This window comes from Pleurodeles waltl, chromosome 7, assembly GCF_031143425.1.
Source record: "Pleurodeles waltl isolate 20211129_DDA chromosome 7, aPleWal1.hap1.20221129, whole genome shotgun sequence".
Classification (NCBI taxonomy): Eukaryota; Metazoa; Chordata; class Amphibia; order Caudata; family Salamandridae; genus Pleurodeles; species Pleurodeles waltl.
In genome coordinates, this window is record NC_090446.1 from 611522636 (window position 1) to 611541435 (window position 18800).

Here is an 18800-nt window from a genome sequence, read left to right on the forward strand (position 1 = left end):
GAATGTCTGTCTCCAGGACGGATGTTGAAGGATATGTAAATAAAGTGCCTGGCATATGCAGATGACATATCATACTAGTGCCCACAAAAGAAGGGCTGCTGCACAATATTAATGTTCTGAAAGAGTATTGCAATGTACTGGGAATAATGATAAATTTAAACGTGACCAAAATTATGGAGCTCTGTAAAAATAAATCGGAGGATTACTGAAACAGGTTAAAATACCTTCTAAATGGACTTCATCTACCTGGGACTCAAAATAAATACAAATTAAACCTTTACTCTCGTGCACATGAGACAGATCTGGCCTCTGCTTTCACAGAGGGATTTTCTACATTTAAGTTGCCCTCTGTTCCTGTAAGATGCCGCTTTTGTGGTTGCCTTACTAAAGCAAGGGAAGGCCCCTGTATTAGACAAGATCCCAGCTGACCTCTGTAAATCCAACGCCAACATCCAGGTCCCTTACTTTAACACTGTTACAAATGCAATTGCAGCTGGGACAGCAATGCCCACTTCATGGAGAGGGGCAGAGATCATCCCCATTTCCTAGAAAGGGAGCCCAAATACCCAGTCAAACTATTATCCAATTAGCCTGTTGGATAATCTCTGAATGGTTGTTGTAAAAAAGTCCTGGAGCGGCTTTTGGACTGGATTAATGATAATCATATCCTATCCAACCTCCTGGCAGGATTTAGATCAAAGACCAGCTCAATTGACCAGGCCTTCTGCTTCCTTTTGGTGTAGTGGAAGACTGTAGATGTTGGAGGGGGAGAACATTTTGTAGCATTCATTGACCTCACTGCTGCCTTAGATCTGGTACCTAGTGAGAAAATATGGGAAGTTTACATGGGTTGAGAATCCCCTGCAACTTGTTAAATATAATCATGCAACTCCATGAGGGGACCTTCACTACAATTCGATGTGGCACATAAGGAAAATGAACCAAGGCTATTCCCATTGTCAAGGGTGTGCGTCAGGGCTGTGTCTTGGCCTCCACCCTTTTTCTCCTCTATATAGACAAATGCATCAAATATCTGACCAAATGTGGCAATGATTCCCCTACCCTTGCAGGACAGAAATTCCTGGCTCTCATTTTTGCCGATGACACCCTTTTATTGGCCAAAACTAACGTGGTTCTTCAAAATCTTGTGGACAAATGTAATCTGCTCTTTTCTGAATATGGTTGTGAAATAAATGTCTCTGAAACTAAACCGATGATCTATTCCAGGAAGACAAGGGTGAAATACATCAAAAAGCTAGGTATGGGAGCACTGGAAAAGGTCAGCTGAATTTGATTACCTAGGGATTTGTTTGGCCCACTTAGGCCTCTAGGATCCTCAGATTCTCAAAAGCTCATATCTGCTGAACCAAAGAGCAGGGTCAATTATTAGGTTGAAAAAAGGCCTCGTGGTTCCCAATTCTCCATGCAAAGAAAATCTATAAAATACAATCATGGTGCTGAACTATATGGATATTGGCATATGGGTCCTTTGGGCACCAGGTTTAACTGGGTAAGGGAGGGGAACACCATTTGTGCCATTAACATTGGACCTTGATATGAACCCTGTTATTGGGTTGGTTGCTTTGAGACTGTTACTCTATTGGGTGCGTATTTGGGTCACTTATTAACTATGCCCCCTTAAAGAGGGGCTCATTGATATTATCAAACTGCAATCCTCCGAGAAGCTCAAGTGGTTGGCTTAGGTCAAAAAGCATGGATTGGGTTAGGCCTAGCTAATTTTTTGGATGATCCCTCATCTGTCCCAGCCAATGTGGGCCCATTGGTTAAATCAAGATTTTATGAGAGAGCTGTGGCCCAGAATGAACTGTTCAGCCACATAGGTAGCCTTACAAGACACTTTTCATTCCACAAATCCATACCTAAGACAGAGATTTTTTAATTATATTCTCCTGCTGCGTGCCCACTCATTATTTTTGCAGTTTGGGTATGGCACCCTTCCAATTGCTGTTTACACTTCAGCCAAGCCTGGTCAATCAGAATGCCATTATTGTATGTTTCAGGATGAAACTGAGGAACATTTGATGTTTTTCTGCCCAAAGTATGCTAACCTCAGAAGCAGATGGATTGTTTCTTTATGTCGGTGCCTGAGCTTGACAAACCAAATACATGCCCTTAGGATCTGTAAAAATGACTCCTCGACGGCTATTGCAGTGTCTATAACTAAATTCCTTTATGCAGCATGATTTATTAGAAGAAAATTGTTAGCTCAACGTTAGAACATCTGCATGCACTGAGACTACCCTTGCAAGATGTTAGGGTTTTTATTCTTCTAATAACGTCTTCCTTAAGTATTTGCTGGACATTTAGGGTTTGATTTATTAACATGATTAATTGCCATGATTTCTATAATGTATTTTTGGTATTGCCTATGTCTTGATGATGAAATAATATTTTCGATCTAGTAATAAACTTTGACTTTGAACACAATCGAAAGTTTTAAACAGGAGATACAACATGTCAAGTAAAGTACCTCCATGCATTCTGAGCCACGAAGCATCCACTCCTGCTAGCATCAATAATGAAACTCTTCTGTAACATTATTTTGCCAATCGTATTTAATTTAGATAAGATGTAGGGCTCAACTGCAAAAAAGGAGATTATTCAACACTGGACACATTTCCCACAGAAAGTGTGCACTTCCAGTTCTGTAAACAGGAGGGTCTGTGTGTGCCCATAATGTTCCCTGAACCTGTGTACTGAGTCGAACTCGGTGCTGCTCAATTGTAAGAAGTGCATCTTCAAAGTGTTTTATAACTTCAAGGAACAGGAAGTGACCCAATCAATAGGATGCTATCGCATTGCGGAATAACCCCTCTGCACCAGCAGGGTCGAACAGGAAAGAAAAATCAGTCATGGAAAAATGTTCACATCAGTCCCACTCTACAGGAAGCAGCAGTGCTTATACGGTCCTGGAAGCTTTCATGGTCGGGTCATAGCAACTCTTCCGGCTCTGAAAGCAGCCCCCTGACCCGGCACCCTACAGGGAAAATGATGTCCCACATGATCCCACATACAGAGACTTTTAAAATGGTGGATTCCCCTTGTTCTGTAAGGAAATATGCCTCTCTGACTAAAAGTCAGAGAATGTGCAACTCTTTTCATTGCATTGTATTTAATTGTGATATGGCAGCCACCCAAACATGTTCAAGCAGTAAAGACTTGAAAGCTTTAGAAAATAGTTACCAGCAGAGATAGGCCGAAAAGCAAAATAAGCCGTAGCAAGAACATTCCAACCACACCTGCACCACAAGAGGGCACGGCTTTCATGGTTGGGTCATGGCAGCCCAGCCTGTTCACAAAGCACCCCTTTGGCCTGCAGCCTATCAGGGAAATGCCAGTGCAGCTGGATGGCCTTGTCAGCCCTGGTTACCCATGCTCCGGCTAACCACAGAAATACTTATTCTGGTTATGCACCAGGCCCTAATAAGAGTACATACCATACTCCACCACCCGTCTGAACATTAAAATCACATTTTAGCTTGTGTGCCACTGTCCATGGGCAGAATTCCATGAATTGTCTCGCCTCCTCTCCGCTGACATCTCTGAAGCAATGGTTTCAATTGAAATAATGGTTTCCTTGGAAGGAGAAGGCCAACTAGGGTCTGCATTACAAGTGGCTCAATAATCCACGTGGGGCCAGTCAGTGGAGGGCAAAAGAATATCATCTGTACACGTCTACCGAGATAGGACCCTGAGGGACTAATTAATGTTCTCGCAATATCCCTCAACCCACAAGGTACCATTGACCTAGACTGCTGCAGAGAACACTGAACTGTGTTCTGGCTAAGTTGTGATGGGCTCCTGTGGAAGGTGTGAGGAAGCCAAAGGAACCGTGTGTAACAGGACAACGTACGTATGTATTTTTAAAGAAATATTGGCTTTACCCAGTATCAGGTGATAACAGTTTCCTAGGGATGAGGAGGTTGGGAGGCTCTTGGATGAAAGCTGCAAAGCACAGATTGCGAGCATCCTATCATAATAATGTCAAACTGTGTGCTACATACATGACAGTTAACATACCTTACTCAGAACACAGCCTTCTGTGCTTCTATGTAATACAACCCTCTGTACCAACGAATTAAGCAAATTGTCTTTCTCGCCTTCACTGTTCACTGTGGTCTCTTTTCAGTGGCTGAGAAGACGAAGGAGCAGGCCTCTCAGCTGGGCGGTGCGGTGTTCTCAGGTGCAGGAAACATTGCAGCAGCCACGGGCCTAGTGAAGAAGGATGACTTCCCTACGGACTTCAAGGTGAGAACCGCGCGGCAGGAAATATGTCTACATTTAGCACTTACACCCAACCCAGAATGTTCCACTCCCAGGCTTCATTTACTAAGTGAATGAATGCTGAGTGTTGCAGTCTTGGTTCAGTCGGTTGAACCAGTAGGACTTAACACACCTGAAAACAATGTTTTGTAAAAGACAAAGATTGGAAAAGTTGTGTCTGACAAGGAATTACTTGCCCCGCCTTGGGAGCTGTGATTGCTGAGATATTTTACCCCACAAAACCTAATTATACTCACTTTAGTCAAATGAGTGGCTACTTCCTTCATTGTGCGTGCTTGGTTTAGGGTAAGTTCATGGAAGAGTTTAAGTGCCATGCTTCAGAGAGCGCTCATTTCATGCTGTGGCAAACCTGTCGATGCACATACATAATGAGTGAGACTAAGAGGGGATCTTTGCGATCAGTGGTAAACCTTTCGCCGTGGGAGGCTACAAAGGAATGTTTGTGGATAAACACCCAGAAAGAAGTGCTTTAGTGCTTTGCGTAAGATCTGGGGAATGTGTGTTCCGAATCAGTTACTGCAAATTTCTTGGGCTTATGCACAGAGATGTAGGAGAAAGGGCTGCTTGGAAAATGTGTTCCCTCTTCGAGAGGTGAATAGGCGGCTATCCTGATGCATTACAAAGTGGACAAGCCTGTTCATTTGTTGTGAAGGAAAATTCGTGCACACCCCAATCAAACTCTGATTAGGGCCTGGTGCCTTAACAAAAGGAAAATTAGTCATCTGTGAATCACAGATTCGGTCAACCAGGGGGTTCCTCAGCAAACTGTTGTCGAGGGAACTCAGTAAGCAAGGGCAAAGCACAAATTGATACCATTTTAGATAAAGGTTTCTAAAACCAGGCACTTGCCTCTGTAAAAGAAAAGGAGGGCACAGCAGTGGCAGCTCCTCCGCTTGGGAGGAGGCGCGTTACCCCCCCCCCCCAACAGCAGCAACTGCTGCAAACCCTTTCACAAGGAAAGGATAATAAACCATGCTTATAACCCCCTTTATAACCGACTGGGGCACAGATGCCTAAGTCATGAGAAACGAAGAAGATGACTTTAAGTTGTAACAGGAATGTTGCATTTTTAGGCTGAGAAAGATGATCAACACTTTCTACTTTGAAAGAGAGCCCCAAAATGTCATAGACTGCCACCACTCCTGTAGGTACGGTTAGCATGAGTAAGAAAACATGGCTGCAACAGTTAGAGTTATATTAAGGTAATAATTCAGATTTTGCACTGTGAATATGAGTTAGTCACTGTGTTTTGGGGAAACACAAGGAATCATTCGATGTAGTTTGAAAAGGAGCAAAGGAAAACATGAACAAATGGCTTCAGCTCCGTGGAAAGCTGCACCTCAATAAATTATACATATACCTGCATGCTGCCTGAGATTCAAGGGAGGCCAGACCCCCTCAACAAACACCAGCACCAAGTTGGATTATGCATAGATCGCATGCAGTCTCATGTCACAGGCTATTCGTTCTCACCGTCCTGGTTTTTCTTTGTATTCTGCTTTATGTATATTGTCTATGCATTGAAATTGCAGGGCTATAAATACCAAAATGCAAATTGTAAACCAGCACTGGAAGAATCATTGACACCTAAGAAGGAGCTACTGAGATCTCGGTCTTTTTGCTTTCAATTAAAATATCTGCCGCACATCACCACAATGTTGGACGAAAAAATACAGTTGCAGGGGAAGCAGCAGCCCTGAGGTCAGCACCACTGGAATTATGCAATGCTGTGGCATTTTTCACGTAATTATGGATTTGCCGCATTTACCACAAAATCCATCATCTGCTGCATAATCTGCAGACTGTAACAAAAAAATGTTTGTTTCCAGCTTAAACTGACTAAGAGTTATGAAAAATGCAGTGACGCATGTTGCACTTCGCAAAGGTTGACTGTTCACCTTTCAGTTACATATTACTGTTTTTGAGTGTTAAACTGGTACTAACAAATTGAAACCTTTGTTTAGACAATGTTAACGTATAAAAATGACAAAAAAATGAACTGACACTATCAAAAAATGTGCCGCCTTATGCCCCATCATTTGCATTTTCTTGTCACATAATTCATAAAACCTTGCCACTTAATTTGATTACTTCTCACCACATAATTTCAGTGGCCCTGCCTGTGCGAATGGTCAGTACAGAGCTGGCGGTTGCAATGAAAGCGAGCACGTTGCGCCAGACTGTAAGTGAAGTCTATACACAACCAGGGTTAGCACAGGCACCAAAGAGTAACAAAGGTTGCCTTTAAAGATCCCTTACTCGCATTTTTTTTACTGTTAAAGCCAACAGAAGGGCAACAAGGGACAGCACTGTTTCAGTTTCATAAAGGAATAAACAATCAAATACAGTGAAGTTTAACAGGGTGTAGTTGTAACAAATAAAATAAAACAAGGCAACGCAACGCAGGCTGGAATGAGTCCAGCAAAATGATAGATCAGTAAATAAAAAAAGACCTTCTAGTTTTGTAGAGATAGAATATGAGTTCTTAGAGATAAAATGCGTGTTACAGTGGTAGCTACTGTTTCATCTCCCTTTTCTTACCCTCTTGCTCTGCCTTAATCCCTTTACCGCTCCCTACTCATTGAGCATTTTTCTTGTTTGTCAATAATTCTTCTAACTTCCTCATGCCATAGTGACTGTGCATTTACTCACTAAGCGTTCCTCCTCTTCATCATCAACAGACTTATGAAATATGTTTTATAAAATTCAAACCTCTCCGTCAGGGTGAATAGGCGCTAAGAACCCGACCAGTTAACAACTCAAAATCTAATAAGTGGGTCTTCATGGCTTTCTTGAAGGGAACGAGCTGCTGCTGAAGCCTCTGATGTACTGGCAGAAACAGAAGAGCATCCTGAGATGAGCCTTCCAGCTGCTCACGTGTTGGCATTCCCAAGCCCTTGCAAGTAGGCCCGGGCAGTCAGGGAGATGATGAACAAGAATGATCCCTCACTCAGCTAGGTCACCACAGCATGGCAACAGACCGAGGAGGGTCCATCTTTGAGCTGAATAACTTTGTGACATCCTGAAGGATGGGTTCCCAAATTATTGGTAATTTGGGGCAAACGGGTAGTTTGAGCCCAGGACTTGCTTCCTTTGCCGCACCTAGAACAGGAAGGGGTATTTAGCAATTTCATTCTATGTAGTCGCTCAGGAGGATTACACAAACAATAAATTAGAGAAAAGTAATGCAGTTCTTGCATAGTCGTCCTGATCTGTATATGCCCAGGCTCACCCTGCTCCACTGGACTGACATCAATGTCAAAGTCATCATATTGAATTTTTTGTTATTGTTTCACACTTTTAGGTGCGCTTGCCAGAAAGATAAGTAAATATGTGAGCTATTTACATCTGTCAGTGTAACCATACCACAATAAAGTTCTTATAAAGAATGTGAAGGTCTAAACCAAGTTTATTAAAAAGTCAAGGGCCTGTTTTAGACTTCGACAAATGGTACTGCATCTGTTCTGTGGCAGAAGACATTATCCACGCCAACTGATGGACTACGGTCTGCCAGCATTAGAGATGACTGCCAGCCCAGCAGTCATCTCTATACCTTGAAAGGAACCACCGTTGTGACGGTTCACTTCAAGGCACAAAAGGTTTACTCGACCGTTGCTGGTGGCTTTGGCAGCCATCCTTCAAACCATTAAATTATTTAATTTGTCAGGAACAAACCTCAAAAGGGACAGTTTGTTTCTGACAAAAAATATTCATGGGCATCACATTCTAGGAGGTTCCTCCCGTGGTGTGAGGTCATTATACATTTTGTCTGTCCCTCACCACCAGGTTTTACCAGGCAGTGATGGATAGGAAAAAAAGGTCATTAAACCATCCACCTTCCATAGTGTGGGAAGTGTAATGCCTATCCTCCCATGGCCTCTACTCTGCCAGGCCGTAGGAGAAAACTTTTAATCAACTCCGTCAAAGGGGGACTTGAAGTCCACCCAGCTACACATAAGGTGGACAAACTGCGTATTCAATGACAGGATACACTGTTGAGTTTATGACTGACTACCCTGGCTGCCAAACTCCAAATCAGGCCCCAGGTCTTTATTAATCAAAATATTTAAAAATGTAAATGATTAGAATCAAGGGAAGAAAAGTTAAAGGAAACACAAAAATAAAAAATTGCAAGGTAAATGGAAAATGGATAAAAAATAAAGCACAAGAAAAGTTTAGTTTAGTTTAGTTTTAAAGATTTATAAAGCGCATGGCGACCCGAAGGCATCCCAGTGCTAAAAGCAGCAAAGCACGAATAGGAGGGGGAAACAATGCTAATTACAGAATAAAAAAGTTTTGAGCTTTTTCCTAAAGAGGTGCTCGGAGAGTTCATAGCGGAGCTCCAAAGGAAGGGTATTCCAAAGGTGGGAGGCCTTACTGGAAAAGGAATTGTTGCCCCAGGCTCTCTTAGATCGAGAAGTGTGTGCATACCTAAGAGAGGAGGAACGTAAGATCCTAGAAGGAGTATGCAAGGAAATGCGTTTCCTTAGAGAGATGGGACCTTTACCATGTAGGGCCCTATGGACAATGCAAAGAGATTTAAAATGGATCCGTTCTTTGATGGGGAGCCAGTGGAGGGTGGAGATAGCCAATTTGGCGGATGAATATTTTGAGGAGTGAGTAAGAAGCCTGGCAGCTGCATTTTGCACTCTTTGCAGCTTCTTTATAACATAAAGAGGGGAGCTGAGGAACAGGGAGTTTCCGTAATCCAGCCGGGTAAGAATTAAGGCTTGGATGAGAATTCTTCTGGCTGTAGGAGGAAGCAGAGAGAGAATCTTTCTGAACATGCGCATAAGACCAAAACAGGTAGAAGAAACTTTACTGGCTTGGGAGTCCATAGTAAGCCTGGGGTCAAGAATCCCACCTAGAGTTTTAACCTGAGATTTAGGGAGAGGAAGAGTGCTGAAGGCATCTGAGAGCGAGGGAAGGGGAAGAGCGGGGGGACCGTTGCCCAAAACCAGGACTTCCGATTTTCCATCGTTAAATTTGAGTTTGGACTTGGTCATCCATTTGGCGATGTCACTCATACAGCGGGAGAGATTGGTCACCGGCGAGTCTCCAGAGCTGGAGAGGGATACCTCTAACTGGGTGTCATCTGCATAGGTGACCAAGGACAGATTATGAGGGGCAACTACTCCAGCTAAAGGTGACAAGTAAATGTTAAAGAGAGTGGGGCTAAGGGACGAACCCTGGGGGACTCCACAAGCCAAGGGGAAAAGGCCAGAAAAGAAGGTCCGGTCCAAGACTTGGAAAGATCTATCTTTAAGGAAGGAGGAAAACCAAGAGAGGGTGGAACCTCCGACTCCTACATCTGATAATCTCCGACAGAGAAGATCGTGGTCGACAGTGTCGAAAGCTGCACTTAGGTCAAGCAGGATGATGGCTACGTGAGACCCTAGGTCTAAGAGCTGGCGGGCCGACTCAGTTACTGTAAGGAGAGCTGACTCAGTGCTGTGCAAGGCTCTAAAGCCCATTTGGGTGGGATGAAGAAGTTCATTGCTTTCGAGATAGTTGGTTAGTTCAGTGTTGACATGTTTCTCAAGGATTTTTGGGGAGATAGGGAGGAGGGCAATAGGTCTGAAATTTTCCAATAAAGTGGGGTCAAGTTTGGGTTTCTTCAGAAGGGGCTTAACCACAGCATGTTTAAATGACTGGGGAAGGGAGCCCGAGGATAAGGAGCTGTTAAGAATTTTAGTGAGAGGAGGAGCAATGGTGCCTGCTACCTGCAAGAGAGCAGAGGGAGGGGCGGGGTCCAGAGGGGAGCCGGATTTAATTTTGGACAGGAAGTTAATGGTCACCTCCTCGGTGAGAGGGGGGAAGGAGGTTAGAGAGACTCCTACAGGATGGGAGTCAATGTCATTACAAATAGAGGGATTATTCATATAGTCGAGAAACCCAGAGTATACAGGGAGTGCAGAATTATTAGGCAAGTTGTATTTTTGAGGATTAATTTTATTATTGAACAACAACCATGTTCTCAATGAACCCAAAAAACTCATTAATATCAAAGCTGAATATTTATGGAAGTAGTTTTTAGTTTGTTTTTAGTTTTAGCTATGTTAGGGGGATATCTGTGTGTGCAGGTGACTATTACTGTGCATAATTATTAGGCAACTTAACAAAAAAAAAATATATACCCATTTCAATTATTTATTATTAGCAGTGAAACCAATATAACATCTCAACATTCACAAATATACATTTCTGACATTCAAAAACAAAACAAAAACAAATCAGTGACCAATATAGCCACCTTTCTTTGCAAGGACACTCAAAAGCCTGCCATCCATGGATTCTGTCAGTGTTTTGATCTGTTCACCATCAACATTGCGTGCAGCAGCAACCACAGCCTCCCAGACACTGTTCAGAGAGGTGTACTGTTTTCCCTCCTTGTAAATCTCACATTTGATGATGGACCACAGGTTCTCAATGGGGTTCAGATCAGGTGAACATGGAGGCCATGTCATTAGATTTCCTTCTTTTATACCCTTTCTTGCCAGCCACGCTGTGGAGTACTTGGACGCGTGTGATGGAGCATTGTCCTGCATGAAAATCATGTTTTTCTTGAAGGATGCAGACTTCTTCCTGTACCACTGCTTGAAGAAGGTGTCTTCCAGGAACTGGCAGTAGGACTGGGAGTTGAGCTTGACTCCATCCTCAACCCGAAAAGGCCCCACAAGCTCATCTTTGATGATACCAGCCCAAACCAGTACTCCACCTCCACCTTGCTGGCGTCTGAGTCGGACTGGAGCTCTCTGCCCTTTACCAATCCAGCCACGGGCCCATCCATCTGGCCCATCAAGACTCACTTTCATTTCATCAGTCCATAAAACCTTAGAAAAATCAGTCTTGAGATATTTCTTGGCCCAGTCTTGACGTTTCAGCTTGTGTGTCTTGTTCAGTGGTGGTCGTCTTTCAGCCTTTCTTACCTTGGCCATGTCTCTGAGTATTGCACACCTTGTGCTTTTGGGCACTCCAGTGATGTTGCAGCTCTGAAATATGGCCAAACTGGTGGCAAGTGGCATCGTGGCAGCTGCACGCTTGACTTTTCTCAGTTCATGGGCAGTTATTTTGCGCCTTGGTTTTTCCACACGCTTCTTGCGACCCTGTTGACTATTTTGAATGAAACGCTTGATTGTTCGATGATCACGCTTCAGAAGCTTTGCAATTTTAAGAGTGCTGCATCCCTCTGCAAGATATCTCACTATTTTTGACTTTTCTGAGCCTGTCAAGTCCTTCTTTTGACCCATTTTGCCAAAGGAAAGGAAGTTGCCTAATAATTATGCACACCTGATATAGGGTGTTGATGTCATTAGACCACACCCCTTCTCATTACAGAGATGCACATCACCTAATATGCTTAATTGGTAGTAGGCTTTCGAGCCTATACAGCTTGGAGTAAGACAACATGCATAAAGAGGATGATGTGGTCAAAATACTAATTTGCCTAATAATTCTGCACTCCCTGTATACTGATGACTTTGTCCTGAAAAAAAGATGCCAGTCGATTACTGTAGGAGACGGAGGCTTCCGTCATGGGGGTAGAAATGGGAGGGGAGGTCAGATCTCTAAAGATTTGAAAGATTTCTTTCTGAGGACATGAAGAACATTCTATTTTTTTCCCATAAAAGGTAGACTGGGCAATTTTAATATTGTGGTGATAGGTTCTGACTGATCGCTTGTAGATCTCTCTGTTCGAGAGACTGTAGTTTTTACGCCACAGTCTCTCAAGTTTTTTACAGTTCTTTTTGAGTTCAAGCAGGTAAGGGGAGAAACAGGGTTTAGATTTGAGGGGTGAGGGAACTACTCTGGTTCTGATGGGTAGAACAACATCCAAGGAGGATGAGATCCATTTATCAAAAGAGGCTGCAGTTTCTGGGGCAGATGAGTGACCGGTTTTGCCATGGGTCAAGAGGGCCTTACGCCATTCTTCCGGGTCCAGTTTTGGCCAAATACGTCCAGATGTGGTAGTACTGGGGAAGTGCCCTTGGGTGGCCTCATACGGGAAAGTGAAAGAGAGAAGGGAGTGATTGGTCCAGAGTAATGGCAGGGGAGGGGCCGTCAGCAAGTTGGCAATATTGCTGAATATAAGATCCAACATGTGACCCTTCTGGTGGGTCGGACCAGATACATGCTGAGTTAGTTGGAGTGCTGCGAGAGAGGTTGCCAGTAATTTAGCCGAAGGGCAGTCGGAGTTGTCGAGATGAATATTAAAATCTCCTAAAATGGTTAAGTTGGAGAGATTGCAGATATGACTGGCTGCAACCTCCAGAAGAGAATCCAGGAAACGTAGCACAGGTCCAGGAGGTCGATAGAGCAAGATACCTGAAAAGGTGAAAGTGGGGGACAAACATAGTGAGAACATTAGGCTCACACAGTCAGGAATATCTAAGGGTAAGGTGGTGCATTTAATAGTAGTTTTATGAATGATAGCTATTCCACCACCTCTGGTGGCGGGCCTATCTAGATGAATCATGGAATAAATAGAAGGCAGAGAAGTACAGATGTGTACTGTAGAGTCTTCATCGAGCCAGGTTTCTGTAAGAAACAGTACATCAGGCAAAAGGTCTTCAAGGAGATTATAGATGTGTAGAGAATGAGCGGGGAGGGATCGGCAGTTAAGCAGCATCATTCTTGCTGGGTGGGGAGAAGGAGTTTCAGAGGACGTAGAGAGCAAGGCGGTCCAACCACAGCATGGGCAGGAAAGAAGGAAGGGGAAATGAGGGTCGCTTGAATGGGAGAGACAAGGATTAGAGGTCCTACAAGCCAATAGTTGCGGAGAAGAGTAGGCTAACCTCGTTGGGGAAAAAAGAACAGCATCTCTGGGCTCAGGATGCTCAGAACGCTCCAGGGCGCGGACGGGCGCAGACGGGCTTGCCTTTGACGGGCGCAGACGGGCTTGCCTTTGGCGCGCCCGCTGCACGCGGCCGCAGCGCGGCCGGCTCCCCTCCGTCATTAAATACTGACGAGAGGCAGCCTGAGCCGGCTTTGGGGAGAGAAAAAGACTATACCGTCAACCTGACAAAATGGCGGTATAGAAATGTCCCAGACAGGAAGAAGGGTAAAAGAAAGCTGAGCAACCGGTGGCCACTAACCACAGGCTCCGGTGCTCAAATGCGGCGTGAGTAGAAAAGAACAGTAGTCAAAGGTACGTTTAAAAGGCCCGGAGTTAGAGACCTATGAATAAAAAGTAATTATTTTAAAAATCGAATTATTTTTAAAAAAGCAGTCAAATTCAATAAACAGTTATTATCACACTCAACAAGGTTATAAAATGGGAGCCTACTCGTGTGCCACTCGTTGCTTTATCCAAACATTGCGTTGAGATTTTTTTGTTGATGATAAAGCAGGAAGCCAGAGAAACACAAAAACTGCTTAGTAAAGTATTTTACTTTGCACCCTGTTCCTGTTCGATATATTATAGAACAGTCAAAGAGTTTTAACAATTGTAGAAAATCAGACTTGACGGCGCACCCCACAGGCACACATGTATGATGCATCCACTCTAGCACCTCACATGTCAGCATTTCCATGGCACTAGGACTTCATTAAGCTTCAAAGACACTTCACAGCAAATTCACAAATCTTCAGGACTGGATTTTAGCAGGCATTCCTCTTGGTTCAGGGCTCCCTGAATTAGCGCTTTTAAAATGTTTTAGATAGTTTTAAAAGGCCAGAGTGCCAAGCAAAGGTTCTAAAAATGGGAGCTGGTATGTCTATGCTAGGTGATGGTAAACAAATACGGAGAAAGGTCCCATGCACACCTGTTCCTACTATTACTCTAAATTAATTCCTGTGTCTAGTGGCACCAAAATTCTCTCAGCTTGCTTTGCATAGTAACATCTAAGATCGCACAGGAGAGCATCAAACCTAAGAAGCTCCTTTGTCCACTTCAAAATCCAGCCAATTCTGACCAGTCCAGCTCAAAATACAGCAAAGAAATGTCAACACCCCTGTGTTGATACTACTGCATACATCTTGAAAAGCTGAACATTTTCTCTGTCTGAGAAGGTTATGTTATGTTGATTTGTATAGCACACTAATCACCTCCAAGAGTATCCAGGCACTTGGGCAGGTGTGTAGGTGTGTGATCCCAAAGGTGCTTATACGAAGAACCAGATCTTCAGCTTCTTGCAGAACTCAAGAAGTGAGGAGGAGACTCTGATGTGTTGAGGGAGGTCGTTCCATGTCTTGGATGCAATGCAGGAGAATGAGCTCCCTCCAGTTTTGCTTTTGTGGATGCAGCAAATATGCACTAGTGAGACTGAGGCACAACAGAGGTGTCTGGTGGGTTGATTAAAGTGTATCCGACTGCTCAGTTATTCTGGTCCTGTGTTGTGTAAGGCTTTGTATTTGTTTGTAAGAAGTTTGAATTGGCTGTGCTTCTGAATGGGGAAGCCAGTGAAGCTTCCTGAGGTTGGGTGTTATGTGGGTGCGGCATGAGAGGTCGATAATGAGTCCTGCGGCAGTGTTGTGGATGATCTGTAGTCTGTGTAGGAGTTGTTTGGAGATTTCCCCGTAGAGAGTGTTGTAGTAGTCCAGCCTGCTGGTGAAGGGTGCTTTTGTGACCTTCTGTCTGGTGTTCCGAGGCAACCATTTGAAGATCCTTTGCAGCTTGTGTAGAATGTGGAAGCAGAAGGTGCACACTTCATTGATTTGAGCCATCACGTTCAGCTTGTTGTCTAAGATGATCCCTAGATTTCTTGCATGGTCTTTGAGTTTGGTTGTTAGTCCTAGCTCTGTCAGCCACCACAGCTTGCTCCATCAATAGCCCCTGCCAGCACTGCCAATGACATACCTGCATAAATACTAAGCATCACACAACTACTAGGCTGACAGTTGAGCCTGTTCGAGCCCCCAATGCTATAAGAATGTCTTTGTTTTTAATGTATAATGAATTAATGAACAATTGTTGTTTTGCTCATCTCTGTTACAGAAACGGTGCCACTATGTGGCAGTGTCATAAGTGCCAGTGTTGGCAATTAAGTGCCGGTGCCGAGCACCGGAAATCACTGACTCAAATTAAGCACTGCACCAGGTGGAATCCCATGGGGAGGTCTTGTTGCCAAAGACCAGTACTTCCGTCTTATCGGAGTTGAGCTCCCGGCAGTTGGTTGTCATCCGACTGCTTCCATGGTCATGCAGTTGTGAAGCTGGTTCTGGTTGTCTTGTCTGTCTCAGAGACGACGAGCTGGATGTCATCTGTATAGGAGATGTTGGTGATGTCTTGTGATCGGATGATGTCGGTGAGCGGTGTCATATTTATGTTGAAAAGGGTGGGGATGAGGGACAATCCCTGTGGGACATATCAGTTGATTGGTCTCTGATGTGAAAGGTGGCAGCCTAACCCTTTGGGTTCTTACTGTGAGGCAGGAACAGATCCATTAGAGAGTGGATACTTGTATGCAAAACTCGTGCAGTCTTCTTAGGAGGGTGTTGTGAGAGACAGTGTAGAACGCCACAGAGAGGTCAGCAGGAAGAGAGTCGCTGTTTCTCCTAAGTACAGGAGGATTAGAATGTCTTCAGTGGCCACAATGAGTGTTAATTTTGTGCTGTGGTTCGTTCTGAATTCTGATTTAGTGTTGTCTAGAATATGGTGAGGTTTGAAGTGGGTTGCAAGCTGCGTGTTGATTGCCTTCTCAATCACTTTAGCTGGATAGGTTACAGGGAGATGGGTGAGAAGTTGCTCAGTTGAGTTGGGTCGGCAGTGGGCATCTCGGAAAGTGACCTGCCCTTTTTGATATCAAATGTCCAGACTATGATTCCAAGGAATCCCTTCCCCCAGGCTTGGTTTTGTGTGTGCGCCTTTAAAGCACAGCAGCAGAGCAGCAGGTGCCTTCCAGACAGACTGTGAATAGGTGTGAGCTAAAGCAGGCTTTTTTAGATAGGGGTGTTAAGTGGGTGTTAGAAGACTTCAAATAAAATGTGCATCTCATTAGACAACTGTAGTCAGATGAGGCACATGATGTTTTACGAAGAAGTCATACAACGACACAGCAACGCAAGCCTGATAACAGATATGATTACAGATATGTTAGGCACATTACATGTAGGTACTGATTTTCGTTTAGATTGCGTTTACAAGCCTGAGATCCAAAATAAAAGCGAAGTATATTTTAATTAAAAAAAACATGTATCCACCAACAAATCAAATCAAATCAAATCAAATCATTAGCATTTATAAAGCGCGCTACTCACCCGTGCGGGTCTCAAGGCGCTAGGGACAAAGGGGGTGGTTATCGCTGCTCGAACAGCCAGGTCTTTAGGAGTCTCCGGAAAGCGGAGTGGTCCTGGGTGGTCCTGAGGCTGGTGGGGAGGGAGTTCCAGGTCTTGGCCGCCAGGAAGGAGAAAGATCTCCCACCCGCCGTGGAGCGTCGGATGCGAGGGACGGCGGCGAGTGCGAGGCCAGAGGAGCGGAGGGGGCGGGTGGGGACGTAGAAGTTGAGCCGTCTGTTGAGGTATTCCGGTCCCTTGTCGTGGAGGGCTTTGTGTGCGTGGGTGAGAAGTCGGAAGGTGATCCTTTTGCTGACTGGGAGCCAATGCAGGTGTCTCAGGTGTGCGGAGATGTGGCTGTTGCGGGGTACGTCGAGGATGAGGCGGGCTGAGGCGTTTTGAATGCGTTGCAGGCGATTTTGGAGTTTGGCGGTGGTCCCAGCGTAGAGGGTGTTGCCGTAGTCCAGGCGGCTCGTGACGAGGGCGTGGGTCACGGTTTTTCTGGTGTCGGCGGGGATCCAGCGGAAGATCTTGCGGAGCATGCGGAGGGTGAGGAAGCAGGCGGAGGACACGGCGTTGACTTGCTTGGTCATGGTGAGAAGGGGGTCCAAAATGAAGCCGAGGTTGGGGGCGTGGTCTGCGGGGGTCGGTGCGGTGCCGAGGGCCGTGGGCCACCAGGAGTCGTCCCAGGCGGACGGGGTGTTGCCGAGGATGAGGACTTCAGTTTTTTCAGAGTTCAGCTTTAGGCGGCTGAGCCTCATCCAATCTGCGACGTCCTTCATACCCTCTTGTAGGTTGGTCTTGGCGCTGGCGGGGTCCTTGGTGAGGGAGAGTATAAGTTGGGTGTCGTCGGCGTAGGAGGTGATGATGATGTCGTGCTTGCGTACGATGTTAGCGAGGGGGCTCATGTAGACATTGAAGAGTGTCGGGCTGAGTGATGAGCCTTGAGGTACGCCGCAGATGATCTCAGTGGGTTCTGAGCGAAACGGAGGGAGGTAGACTCTTTGGGAGCGGTTTACGAGGAAGGAGGCGATCCAGTCCAGGGCCTGGTCTTGGATCCCGGTGGAGCGGAGGCGGGTGATTAGGGTACGGTGACAGACGGTGTCAAAGGCAGCCGAGAGGTCAAGAAGAATGAGGGCGACTGTTTCACCGTTGTCCATCAGGGTTCTGATGTCGTCTGTGACTGAGATGAGGGCGGTTTCAGTGCTGTGGTTGGTTCGGAATCCGGTCTGTGAGGGGTCGAGCAGGTTGTTGTCTTCCAGGAAGGTGGTCAGCTGTTTGTTGACGGTCTTCTCTAATACTTTGGCTGGGAAAGGCAGAAGGGAGATGGGGCGGAAGTTTTTCAGGTCGCTCGGGTCAGCCGTAGGTTTCTTTAGTAGGGCGTTGACTTCGGCGTGTTTCCAGCATTCGGGGAAGGTAGCAGAAGAGAAAGAAGAGTTGATGACGGTCTGGAGGTGCGGGGCGATGATGTTGTTGGCTTTGTTAAAGATGAAGTGCGGGCAGGGGTCCGAAGGGGCGCCGGAGTGGATAGAGTTCATGATGGATTTGGTTTCTTCCGTGCTGATGTGGGTCCAGTTGTTGAGGGTGATGGTCGGGGATGTGGGTTCGGTGGTGTTAGGTTGGGTCTGGTGTCCGAAGCTGTCGTGGAGGTCGCTGATCTTGCGATGGAAGAAAGTGGCGAGGGATTCGCATAGATCCTGTGAGGGCGTGACGGCGTTGGCGTTGGCGCTGGGGTTGGAGAACTCCTTGACGATGCTGAAGAGTTCTCTGCTGTTGTGGCTGTTTTTGTCCAGTCTGTCGGTGAAAAAATTCCTTTTGGCAGTGCGGATCAGGTGGTGGTGTTTGCGGGTAGCGTTCTTGAGGGCGGTCATGTTGTCAGCGGTGCGGTCCTTGCGCCAGGCTTTCTCAAGTGCGCGACAAGTTTTCTTTGATTCTTTGAGGGTGTCAGAGAACCAGAGGGGTTTCTTGGTGTTGTTCTGTCGCTGCGAGCGTTTGAGGGGAGCAAGGTTGTCTGCGCAGTTGGAGATCCAGTTTGTGAGGTTGAGGGCTGCGACGTTGGGGTCGGTGGTGAGGGTGGGTTGGTTGGTGGCGAGTGCGGCGAAGAGTTGCTCTTCAGGGATCTTGTTCCACTGTCGGCGAGGGATGGGTTGAGTGCGGAGGTGGCGGGTCTCGCGTCGGAATGTGAAGTGGACGCAGCTGTGGTCGGTCCAATGAAGGGCGGAGGCGTGGCTGAAGAAGACGTGTTTGCTGGCGGAGAAGATAGGGTCGAGTGTGTGTCCGGC

At 45.7% G+C, this 18800-nt stretch overlaps 1 protein-coding gene across 2 annotated transcripts in view; it reads left to right on the forward strand.

Moving 5' to 3' along the window:
* The window catches only part of SNCB (synuclein beta), a 95529-nt gene that overhangs the window by 46413 nt on the left and 30316 nt on the right, over nt 1-18800 (forward strand). For both annotated transcript variants that reach the window (XM_069244561.1, XM_069244562.1), the window contains exon 4: nt 4151-4269. In XM_069244561.1, the coding sequence (XP_069100662.1) occupies nt 4151-4269 (119 nt within the window). The remainder of the gene's footprint in view (nt 1-4150; nt 4270-18800) is intronic.